Source organism: Phocoena sinus, chromosome 15 (assembly GCF_008692025.1).
Source record: "Phocoena sinus isolate mPhoSin1 chromosome 15, mPhoSin1.pri, whole genome shotgun sequence".
Lineage (NCBI taxonomy): Eukaryota > Metazoa > Chordata > Mammalia > Artiodactyla > Phocoenidae > Phocoena > Phocoena sinus.
The window spans coordinates 24,632,902-24,645,303 of NC_045777.1; the positions used below are offsets into that span (position 1 = coordinate 24,632,902).

At 46.4% G+C, this 12,402-nt stretch overlaps 1 protein-coding gene across 2 annotated transcripts; it reads right to left on the reverse strand.

The window, feature by feature from the left end:
* Positions 1 to 154: 154 nt before the first annotated feature.
* Positions 155 to 3,562, reverse strand: MAP1LC3A (microtubule associated protein 1 light chain 3 alpha). Of its 2 annotated transcripts, XM_032605134.1 has the most exons (5): positions 1,634 to 3,559; positions 1,255 to 1,310; positions 1,069 to 1,175; positions 594 to 763; positions 156 to 321 (listed from the first exon to the last, which is right to left on the reverse strand). In XM_032605134.1, exons 1-4 carry the CDS (start codon positions 1,671 to 1,673, stop codon positions 601 to 603), a joined length of 366 nt encoding a protein of 121 aa, XP_032461025.1. In that variant the 5' UTR covers positions 1,674 to 3,559; the 3' UTR covers positions 156 to 321; positions 594 to 600. The 2 variants fall into 2 exon arrangements, with proteins under 2 accessions (XP_032461024.1, XP_032461025.1); XM_032605133.1 differs by having other exon boundaries at positions 155 to 763; positions 1,634 to 3,562.
* Between the last annotated feature and the right edge of the window lie 8,840 nt (positions 3,563 to 12,402).

The following is a 12,402-nucleotide window of genomic DNA, read 5'->3' on the forward strand; positions in this document are numbered from 1 at the left end:
GTGGGCTTGGCCCCTAATACCACCATGGTGCACTACACACAGGCGTGGGTTTCCCGAATGAGCTCTGAGTCCACAGAACACGGGTCTGTGCACTGGTCAGCTGAGAATGGTGTGGGGCAGCCCTCCCCACTCCCCAAGCAGCTGGAGGCAAAGGGCCAGGCAGGCCTGAGCAATCTTTATTCTGCAGAGGAACAATGACCACAGATCCATACACCATGTCAAGACTGGGTGAGCCAGGGGCCAGTCCTTCAGGGGTGGGCAGGTCCAGGCATGGGCAGCACCTCAGGTCAGGGAGGGACAGATGGGCAGACAGGCAGGGGCCTAAAAAAAAAAGACAAACCACACAGAGCAGGGGTGCTAGGGGCTGCTCCCAACCTCCCCCCATCCCAGCCAGCACCCAGAGGGGCAACCCTAACATGACTGGGCCAGGATCCACCCAGGGGCAGGGTAGGTGCGGTTGGTGCCCCCTGGCTAGGATGTGGCATCCCCGCCCAGCCCACCAGGGGCAGGGGCAGAGGCAGCTCAGTTCAGGTGCCAGGAGCTCCCAGGGCAGAGCCTGACAGGGCCCCCCACTCCCAAGCCAACCCCCCTACTGCTGGCTCAGAAGCCGAAGGTTTCCTGGGAGGCGTAGACCATGTAGAGGAAGCCGTCATCGTCCTTCTCCTGCTCATAGATGTCGGCGATGGGCGTGGACACGCTCACCATGCTGTGCTGGTTCACCAGCAGGAAGAAGGCCTGCGTGGGGTTCAGCTGCAGGCGGCGCCTGAGGTGGGCGGTAGGGCAAGCCAACGGTGAGGGGCCTGGCTGTTGGGCGAGTGTAGCCCTCACCCGCTCCCCAAAATGATCCTAATCCTCCACCTCACACCCATCCCAAGCCCTTCTAGAGGCTCTCACCTCTGACCGGACACTGACCCAAGCCCTGACCTTGACCTTTCCCAACCTCCCCACAACAGGGACCCAGCACCCGTTCCCGTACCCCACCCCCACCTTTTCCTTCTCAGAAGGACCCAGCCCCCTGCCTGACCCCAGCAGGACCCAATCCCCCTCTGACAGCTGCTGCCCGCGCACCGGATGATCTTGACCAACTCGCTCATGTTGACATGGTCCGGGACCAGGAACTTGGTCTTGTCCAGGACGGGCAGCTGCTTCTCACCCTTGTAGCGCTCGATGATTACCTGGGAGCGGGGCGGGGGATGCGTGAGCCCGAGGCGGGGCCTGGGCCGGGCGGGGATGGGAGGGGGCGGCGGAACTCACCGGGATTTTGCTGGGGTGCTGCTCGCGGATCTGCTGCACCTCTTTACAGCGATCGGCTGCAGACAGCAGTCGGGGATGAGGCCGGGCCGAGGTCCTCCTCGCGGTTCCGTCCCGCCAGTACCCGAGGGGCGGCCCCGACCCCGCCTCCCCGAAGCCCCCGCCTCTGGAGCCGTTGGGCCCTAAGGCCCGGGCACAGGACCGGGATGCGAGGCGGAGGCCCCGGCCCAGGCCCCAGCCCGCTTCCCATCCCGAGGGTCCAGCTCCAGCCGAGCCTGACGTCACGGAGCTGACGTCATCTGCGGCAGTCGGGTCGGTCGGCCAACACCCCCCAGCCCCCACGCCCCCACCCCGCGCTCGCAGAGCGCCCGCCGGGCCTCACCAAAGCTCCGCCGCTGCTTGAAAGGCCGGTCTGAGGGCATCGCGCCGGCCCGGCGGGGCGCGCAGGCCGGGGCTCTGGGGCGCGCGACGAGGGGATGTGGCTGCGGTTCGGGGGCTCCGGGGGCTCCGCGCCTCGCGCTCAAGGGCTCCGAGGCTCGCGCTGAGCCCAGCGACGGCGGCTCGGGGAGGTAACTCGCCCGGCTGACGTCAGGTCACAACATTCCTTAAAGGGGAGGCCGGCGCGCCGCTCCCATTGGGCCGACGCAAAGTCCGCCCGCCCGGACCCGTGACATCACGGCGCAGAGAGCCTGGATTCCCGGCCCAGCGCCGCGAAGGGGCGGGGGCTCCCAGGGCGCGTCACAGTCCCGTGACGTCACGGCCTGCGCAGAGGTGGGCGGAGTGGGGTGGGGTCCTCTCCCTGAGGTCCGGGCTGAGGGGAGACTAGAAAGCCTGCGAGGCCGTTGGGGGAGCAGGCTCGCAGCTCTGGCGGCAGGGAGAGCGGGGGCCAGGCTGCGGCACAGCATCCTTCTGTTCCCACTGTCACTAAGTCATCTGACATTGCTCACTCAGAGCCTGTTCCGTTCCAGGAACGGTAGGAGGCACTGGGGATGACAACACTAAACCAAACGTCCTCGCCTTCGTGGAGCTCATGGTTAGAGAAAGAAAAAGGCAGTGGCCGGGGTGGGGGCGGGGATTAAAACTTGAAGACGCTTGGAGCAAGACACTGAAAAGCATAAAGGTTTTAGAAGGAATTTCTAGAATTGAAAAATAGAGCTATAGAAATTCAGGTCTCAAAGGATGAGGCAAGAGAGCCAATTAGATACAGCAGAAGAGAAAATCACTGAACTGGATGAAAGAGCAGAAGCAATTAGCCAGAAAACAAGCCAGATGGAACATATAAAAGAGGAAGTGCCAGGAATGGTAAGGTGAGAAGAATAGGTTCAATCAGCGTTCCAGAAGGAGAAAAAAGAATGTGGGAGAGGCAGTTCCTGAAGAACTTCCACAATTGATTAGAGACCAGGATCCTCACTTAAAATCCAGAACAGAATAAATAAAAATAAAATCTCATCTAGACACTTCGTAGTGAATTTGCAAAACTCTAAAGAGAAGAAATTAGACAGAAAAATATCAAGTAACTAAACTGGTAAACACGGAAGTCCATCTAAACAAGCACCTGCTATGGAACATGAATGGTGACCATTAGTTTGTGGAGTACAGAGCAAGGAGCACAGGACACAATAACAGGTAGGACTGGAGAGAGTAATCAGAGTTTAAGTGTTCTAAGAAGCTTCATTTATTTGAGAGGAGGAGAATAAAGATAATTGGTAATTATCTGGCTTTGTAAAGTCAAGTCAAGTTCAAACATTTCAGAGAGATCACTAAAAGAATAGAAGGTATAAATGCCAATGCACAAAAGAGAAAAGTTTAGTAGAGGGTATTAAAGTATAATTGAAGGTAGAAAAGGAGAAACAGGAAGCAAAGTGAAAAGAATGGTACATAAACGGTACAAAACCAGAGGTAGAAAATATTTTACATTCATCTATTAAAATAGAGATGAACAGATTGGCCAAGAAAAAGAAAATGCAGGTCTATGCTGTTTACAAGAGGACATTTAAAACTTAAGGGCACCAAAAGTAAACAGTTGGAAAAAAAGTGTATACTAGAGAAAAACTAACCAAAAGATATACCCATAGCAAAATCAGACAAAATAGGCTTTAAGGCTAGAGACATTATTAGTGATAAAGAGCGTCAACACAAAGTGATGAAAAGAACAATTTTCTAAGAAGATAGAACAATTCTGAACTTGTATGTTAGAGGTTAAAAAAAAAAGGCTGAAAGTGTATGAAGCAAAAGTGACACAATACAAGGAGAAATTGCCAAGTCCTTCATCACAGTGGTAGATTTAAAAACTTTTTCAGTAACTGATAGACCAAACAGCCAAAAAAAGGATATAGAAGAGGGGCTTCCCTGGTGGCGCAGTGGTTGGGAGTCTGCCTGCCGATGCAGGGGACGCGGGTTCGTGCCCCGGTCTGGGGGGATCCCACGTGCCGCGGAGCGGCTGGGCCCGTGGGCCGTGGCCGCTGGGCCTGCGCGTCCGGAGCCTGTCCTCCGCGACGGGAGGGGCCACGGCAGTGAGAGGCCCGCGTAACGCATAAAAAAAAAAAAAAAAAAAAAAAAAAAAGGATATAGAAGATTTTAATACCATTAATAATTCTAATCAATTGACCCTGGTAGAACCCTGAACCCAATATGTTACTTTCAGGCACACAAGAAACATTTATAAAAAATTACCTGTGGGGAATGTGGGAAAGAAAGGAGTCAAAGACAACAGATGGGGACAGGGAAAATTACAGAGTACATTTTAGGGGAAGATCATGGGTTAATTTTGGGGAGGTCAAGTTTGAGATGTCTGCTAGCTTCCAAGCAGAGACATAGAGTAGGCCAGGCCCCAAGACAGATCTCAACAGATACTCAGATAATTAATTTCATACAGACCGTGTTCTCTGACCACAAGCAAGAGCTGAATAAACTCCAAATCTTTCGATATTTAAAAACACTTTTAGGGACTTCCCTGGTGGTGCAGTGGTTAAGAATCCGCCTGACAATCCAGGGGACACAGGTTCGAGCCCTGGTCCAGGAAGATCCTGCATGCCGCAAAGCAACTAAGCCCGTGTGCCACAACTACTGAGCCTGTGCTCTAGAGCCCACGTGCCTAGAGCCCGTGCTCCGCAAGAGAAGGCACCGCAATGAGAAGCCCATGCACTGCAACGAAGAGTAACCCCCGTTCGCCACAACTAGAGAAAGCCTGAGTGCAGCAACAAAGACCCAACGCAGCCAATAAATAAATACATTTACAAAAAAAATGGAAACACTCTAAAAAAACATTTTTTAAAGAATTTAAAAAACACTTCTAGAAAACTCTTTACTCAAAAATGAAATCAGGGCTTCCCTGGTGGCGCAGTGGTTGGGAGTTCGCCTACCGATGCAGGGGACGCGGGTTCGTGCCCCGGTCCGGGAGGATCCCACATGCCGCAGAGCAGCTGGGCCCATGAGCCATGGCCGCTGAGCCTGCGCATCCGGAGCCTGTGCTCCGCAACGGGAGAGGCCGCAACAGTGAGAGGCCCGCGTACTGCAAAAAAAAAAAAAAAAATGAAATCATATGGAAATGAAAACTATTTAGGTCAAACTAAAAATGAGAATACATATAAAAACTCCAGTTTGGGAGGTGGGGGGACTAAAGCAGAATTTACAAGATTTGTAACCTTATCAGTGGTATTAGGTAAGAAGAAATATGGATAATTTATGAGCAGAATGTCAAAGAATTTTAGAATGGAGTAAGTGTAAACCCAAAGAAAGTGGAAGGAAGATAATAATGAAGAGCAGAAATTGATTAAATAGAAAACAAAAGCACTAGTATGCACCACAAAACAAAGCTGGATCTTTGAAAAGACCAATAAAATAAACATTAATATGCAAAAGGGATATAACTACAGATATAGCAGAAACGACAAAAATAAGATTATAAACTTTATGCCAATACACTAAAAACTTAGATGAAATGGACAATTTTCTAGTAAAAGATAATTTGCCAAGACTAATTAAAAAAGAAATAGACAAACTGAGTAGCCATATACAAAAAACAAAAAGTAGTCCAGATGGATTTTTAGTTTTCTCCCAAAATAATAATTAAAAAAACCAAACCTGCATCAAACATTATACTTAATGGTAGAACACCATACTATATGATAAATGTTAAGCATTATTCCCTTTAGAGCCAAGAACAGAATTTTTAATTGTATTATTAATTATTATTATTATTTTGCAGTACGCGGGCCTCTCACTGTTGTGGCCTCTCCCATTGCAGAGCACAGGCTCCGGACATGCAAGTTCAGCGGCCATGGCTCACGGGCCCAGCCGCTCCGCGGCATGTGGGATCTTCCCGGACCGGGGCACGAACCCGTGTCCCCTGCATCGGCAGGCGGACTCTCACCCACTGCGCCACCAGGGAAGCCCCTAATTGTATTATTGAACAAAATGCAAATATTGCATGGAGGGCCCGCCAGAGTACCAAGACAAGGAAAAGAAAGGAGCAAAACTATCATTCACAGCCAGAAAACCCAAAGGAATCTACAAACAATAAAAGATTGCTAACTAATAAAGTCTAACAACACACAACACTAAGTTTTAGGGTAATAAGGGAAAATGAGAACTCTTTACACTGCTGATGGGAGTGTAAATAATTTCAGCTACATTAGGGAGCAATTTGAAAATCTATCAAAACTGAAATACTCATATCCTCCAAACCAGGAATTAAACTTGTGGGTGTGCACATGAGCCCAAAGAAATACACTTAAGTATGTTTATTGGAACATTTTCAAAATAACAAAAAAAAATTGGGAGCCACCTAAATGTCCTATTAAATATCTTGTGTAACAGAACAACAGGACATTCCTGTAGTGAAAGAGGGAGAGAAGGGGTCAGCAGGCTTTCCCTTTAAAAGCACAGACAGTAAATATTTTCAGCTTTGCAGGCCATATGGTCTGTGGCAACTACTCAGTTCTGTTGGAGTGTGGAAGCAGGCCTAGACAATCTGAATGGGCAAGGCTGTGTCCTAATAATACTTTATTTGCTGAAACAGACAAATTTGGCCTGAGGGCTTTAGTTTGCTGACTCTTGATCCAGAACTGTGTGTGTCAAAGTGGACACATCTCACATACACAAAGTTGCAGGAGATTGTGATCAGTCATTAAGAGCAGTTGAAAGAATTAGGTCGGCCATGGCCTTGAGGAAGTGGTTGCACCTTTCTTTTGTCAGGCTAAGCCTTTGGGGATAGGCCCATCCCCCAAATCCAACAGATGGTCTGTGCTCCATCTTTCCCTTACCTGACCAGTCAGCAGGGCTGACACTCCCTCCACCAGTCCTCTGGTTACTCTGCTCACTTCTTCCTCCTCTCCTCTATCTTCCCTGAATCCAAAGGGCTGGCCTACTACTCTATGTCTCTACTTGGAAGTCTAGCAGACATCTCAAACTTGACCTCCCCAAAATGAATCCATGATCTTCCCCTAAAATGGACTCTGATTGTAACCCTCCCTCTCCACACCTGTCATCTTTGACTCCTTTCTTTCCCACAGCCCCACACATTCTCCAGGCCTAAATCCTCTTGGTTCCACATTCAAAATATCTCCAGAATCTGACCCCCTCTCACCACTTCCACTCCTGCCACTCAAGTCAGAGCCACCATCATCTCTTGTCCGTCTACTGCCATCGTTTCCGCCCTGGTCTCCTTGCTTTGGCCTTGCCCACTTGAGCCTGGTCTCACTACACTGACAAGAGTCCTCCTGTGCACACAGGTGTTGGATCATGCTATTTCTTCACGCCACTCAAAGTAAAAGTCAAAGGCTGAACAGTATGCCATGAGGCCTGCAGGAGCTGCCTTCCTGCTGCTCCTCTGGGCTTATCTACCTCACCCTTGCCCCCTTGGCTTCAACTACACCGGCCTCCTTGCTATCACTATTCCAGGAATCCCAGACACACATGTGCCCTAGAGCATTTCTGTACTTACTGGTCCCTTTCCCTGGAGCATTCTTCCCCCAAATCTCTTTGTGGCTCACTCTCTAATTTCCAAGGTCTCCTCAGGGAGGCCTTCCTGAATGATCTTATTTAATACTGCAGCCCCCACGCCAGTCACTCTCTATCCTCCTTCCCAACACCTTGCTTAATTTTTTGCCAGAGCAGTTATCACATTCTAATATGTTATACGCTTTTCCTAAACATTTTGTGATGAAAACTTTCAAGCAAATAGAACACTTGAAATAATTGTTCAGTGACCACCCATATACCTACCAGTTACATTCTACACTTAACACTTGCTCCATTTGCATCATCACTATCTGTCAATCTGTCCATGCATCCATTTTATCTTTATGATGCATTTCAGTAAGTTGCAATTCAACATTTGTTTATGATAAAAAATCTCAACAAAGTGGGTACAGGGACCATATCTCAACATAATAAAGGCCATATATGACAAGCCCATAGCTAACATCATACTCAAAGCTGAAAGCTTTTCCTCTAACATCAGGAACAAGGCAAGGATTTCCACTGTCATCACATTTATTCAACATAGTATTGGAAGTCATAGCCAGAGCAATTCGACAAGAAAAAGAAATAAAAGATATCCAAAATGGGAAAAGAAGAAGTAAAACTGTCACTATTTGCAGATGACATCATATTATACATAGAAAACACTAAAGACTTAACCAAAAAAACTGTTAGAACTAATAAACAAATTCAGTAAAGTTGCAGGATACAAAATCAATATATAAAAATCTGTTGCATTCCTATACACTAATAACAAATTATGAGAAAGAGAAATTAAGAAAACAATTCCATTTAAAATTGCATCAAAATGAATGAATTACCTAGGAATAAATTTAACTAAGGAGGTGAAAGATCTGCACACTGAAAATTAGAAGACACTAATGAAAAAACTTGAAGTAGACATAAATAAATGGAAAGATATTCTGTGCTCATTTGGATTGGAAGAATTAATATTGTTAAAATGTCCATACTACCCAAAGCAATCTACAGGTTCAGTGCAAGCCCTATTAAAATTCCAATGGCCTTTTTCACAGAAATAGAACAAACAATTGTAAAATTTGTATGGGGGTCTTCCCTGGTGGCACAGTGGTTAAGAATCCTCCTGCCAATGCAGGGGACACAGGTTCGAGCCCTAGTCTTGGAAGATCCCACATGCTGTGGAGCAACTAAGTCCATGCACCACAACTACTGAGCCCACGTGCCACAACTACTGAAGCCCGTGCTCCTAGAGCCTGTGCTCTGCAACAAGAGAAGCCACTGCAATGAGAAGCCCACGCACTGCAAGGAAGAGTAGCTCCCACTCGCCACAACTAGAGAAAGCCCGCGCACAGCAACGAAGACCCAATGCAGCCAAAAATAAATAAATTTATTTTAAAAAATAATAAAAAATAAAATAACATAAGGTTTGTATGGAATCACAAAAGACCCTGAATAGCCAAAGGAGTCTTGAGAAAGAAGAACAAAGCTGGAGGCATTACACTCCCTGATTTCAAACTATATTACAAAGCTATTATAAAACAATATTATATTGACATAAAAAGACACATAGATCAGTGGAACAGAATAGAGAGCCCGGAAATAAACCCATGCATATCTGGTCAATTTATCTACAAAGAAGCCAAGAATACACAATGGGGAAAGAACAGTCTCTTCGTGGGAAAACTGGACAGCCACACGCAAAAGAATGACACTGGACCACTGTCTTACACTATACACAAAAATCAACTCAACATAGATTAAAGACTTGAATGTAAAACCTGAAACCAGAAAACCCTTAGAAGACAACATAGATGATAAGCTCCTTGACATCAGTCTTGGCAATGATTTTTTGGAATTGACACCAAACGCAAAGGCAACAGAAGCAAAAATAAACAACTGGGACTACATCAAACTTAAAAGCTTCTGTGCATCAACAAAATGAAAAGACAATCCACCAAATAGGAGAAAATTTCTGCCAATCCTGTAACTGATAAGGGGTTAATATCCAAAATATATAAATAACTTATATGACTCAATAGCAAAAACCAATCCAATTAAAAAAACGGGCAGAGGATCTGAGTAGACATTTTTTCCAAAAAAGACACAGGTACATGAAAGGTGCTCCATATCACTAATCATCAGGGAAATGCAAATTGAAAACAATGAGATAGCACCTCACACCTGTTAGAATGGCTGTTCTCAAGACAAGAAATAAGTGTTGGTGAGGATGTGGAGAAAAGGGAACCCTTGTGCACTATTGGTGGGAATGTAAATTGGTCCCAACAACTATGGAAAACAGCATGGAGGCTCCTCAAAAAATTAAAAATAGAACTATCATATGATCCAGCAATTCCACTTCTGAGTATACTTTGGATAACGTATTTCCTTTATCCAAAGGAAATGAAATCACCATCTTGAAAAGATATATGTACCCCCTTATGTTCATTGTAGCATTATTTACAATAGCCAAGATATGGATACAACCTAAGTGTCCATCAATAGAGGAACAGATGAAGAAAATGTAGCATATATATACAATGGAATATTATTATTCAGACATAAAAAGGAAGGAAATCTTGTCATTTGAGACATGGATGGACCATAATCTCACTTATGTGTGGTATCTAAAAAACAAGCAAATAAGGGAATTCCCTGGCAGCCAGTGGTTAGGACTCCCCATTCTCACTGCCAATGGCCCGGGTTCAATCCTTGGCAGGGGAACTAAGATCCTGCAAGTCATGCAGTACGGCAAAAAAAAAAAAAAAAAAAAAACCCACCACCACCACAACAAACCCACACACAACAAACCAAGCAAATAGAACAAAAAAACAAGCTCATAGAGACAGAAAACAGAACAGATTGGAGGTGGGGTTGGGGGTATGGCATGGTGAAATGAGTGCCCAAAGATACAAACTTCCAGTTATAAAATAAACATATAAAAGTCATGGGCATATAATGTACAGCATGGTGACTATGGTTAATAATACTGTAGTCTATATTTGAAAGTTCCTAAAAGAGTACACCTTAAAGTTCTCATGACAAAAAAAATTTTGTAACTATGTATGGCAGATGTTAACTAGACTTATTGTGGTGATCACTTCACAATATACAAATATTGAATCATTATGTTGTACACCTGAAACTAATGTTCCATTTTAGATTCCTATCAACAATATATGGGAGTTCCAGTTGCTCTGCTTTCTTGTTGATATTTGGTATTGCCAGTTTTTAAAATTTTAGCCATTATGGTGGTCATGTAATAGTATCTACTTGTGGGCTTAAATTTAACATGCTATATAGTTTTTTAAATGTATTTTGTTTTATTTCTCTTTCCCACTAACATGCAAGCCCCTTAAGGGCAGCATTTCCTATATATTTGGTTCCTGTCCCAGCACCTAGACAGAATGTAGCACATGGTAGGTGCTCAGTAAATACTTGTTGGGCGAGGACCTCTCCTCTGAGTACCCACTGTGTCATCTCTGAGTCACTGCCTACCTGAGCGTGGGTCTCCCGCCTGCTCCATGTGCACAGACCGGGTCTGGCTTGATCATTGCTACTGGGCACTAAGGGGCTCTAAGAGGACTGTTCAGGATTGTCGGGAAACAATGTCAACTCAGGGCAGTGTCTGATCTGTGCTGTTCTGTGGCTTCTGACTGGGACTCATGGGCCTAAGGAAAGGCAGAGAGCTGTCCTTGGCTGGCCTGTCACATGAAGGTGGAGCAACCCCTGGCCGGGTTGGCCACCAATTACTGTGTGACCATGGCAGGTTCCTTCTCTGAGCATCTGTTTGCTCCTTTACACAACAGCAGACAGATCTGGGTCTGAAGTACCTTTACCACTTACTGCATAACTTTGAGCAAATTCTTTCCCTCTGGAGCCTCAGTTTCTTCATCTGCAAAATGGAGACAGTAACAGAGCCTATGTCTGAGGTCAAGGATCAGTGAGTGACCAGGAGGGAAAAGAGTCCTGGGGAAACAGGGCCTGGAATCAGATGGACCAACTTTGGTACCATGGGGCTGTGGCATCTTATTTAAGGCAGTGAACTCACTTGTAAAATGGGCCTCATGTTGGGAGGACCCAGGAGGAATGAGGTCTGAGTCAGGGTCATCATCTTTGAGTAAGGGTTGGTTGTTCCTGTTTGCAGAACTCTAAATGGAATTCTCCAGAGATTGGAGGATCTGAAACCCACCCAGGGGTCCCCAAGCCTCTGTCTGGGACTACCCCACCCTTACTCCTTGAAGTCTTTCTGGATTCACTGGGAAGTGTAGGCCATGACCACCAACCTTACTTCCCACGTGGGACCTTGGACCTGGCCTTTCCTTCCTCTGGGCCTCACTCCCTTGGTCCCCTTCTCTCTCTCTAGCCAAGGAGTGCTCAGTTCTCACCCCACCTCCCTGAATGACAGGGCCAGGGTTGCCACCCCCTTCCCCTCCTGCTATGTCCTTAGCCCCTGCCCTCCCCAGATGCTGGCCCTTAGAGCTGGCCGGTCACCTGGTGAGGTTGCCTCCCCTTGGCCTTTCCAGCCTCCAGCTGCTCCTCAGCGTTCTCACCCTGCCTTGGCCCTCAGCTTTCTTCAGCCCTCTCATGTCATCCTGGTCATGTCCACATTCACACCCATTAGTGCCTCCAACATGACAGTGACTCCCAAATCCCCACCTCCTGCCCTTGACTTTCCTTTCAGGCCTCCTGAACAAAGCATGTTTAGGCTTCTCAAACTTCTCTGAAAACTCAAGCTCAAAATCTCCTCTGAATGTGTTCAAAAACCTGAGATGACCTATCAGTTTTGTTTTCTTCTTGGAAACAACCTCCTACCCCATTCAGCATTTCTTTCTAGGTTTACTACCCAGCACCCTTCACCACCATCCTGACATAACCCTTTTGACTTTCTCTCGTGTTGGAGCCTCAAATTGCCTGGATACTCTGCTTTACACTCTTTCCTTCACTCCCTTATTCTGATGTACATTCTTCGGTAGCTTCCTGAGAAACAGTGCATGGCAGATAAATACACATGACCTTCTATTGTCCGAAAATATTTACCTTATTCTTACACTTGGCTAATAGTTTGGCTGGGTATGGAACTCTAGGTTGTAAATTATTTTTAATCAGAATTTTGAGGGCATTCTCTTCTAGTTTCTAATGATGCTGTTGGGATGCCCAGTGCTGTTGTGATTTCTAATCCTTTGTACCCTG

What these genes read in the sequence shown, in the direction of transcription:
- MAP1LC3A (XM_032605133.1), bottom strand. Translation starts at nt 1,673, where the DNA reads ATGCCCTCAGACCGGCCTTTCAAGCAGCGGCGGAGCTTTG. An exon ending in AGCACCCCAGCAAAATCCCG is followed by an intron (nt 1,176 to 1,254) that starts GTGAGTTCCGCC and finishes CCCCGCTCCCAG; the next exon opens with GTAATCATCGAGCGCTACAA. An exon ending in GAGTTGGTCAAGATCATCCG is followed by an intron (nt 764 to 1,068) that starts GTGCGCGGGCAG and finishes CGCCCACCTCAG; the next exon opens with GCGCCGCCTGCAGCTGAACC.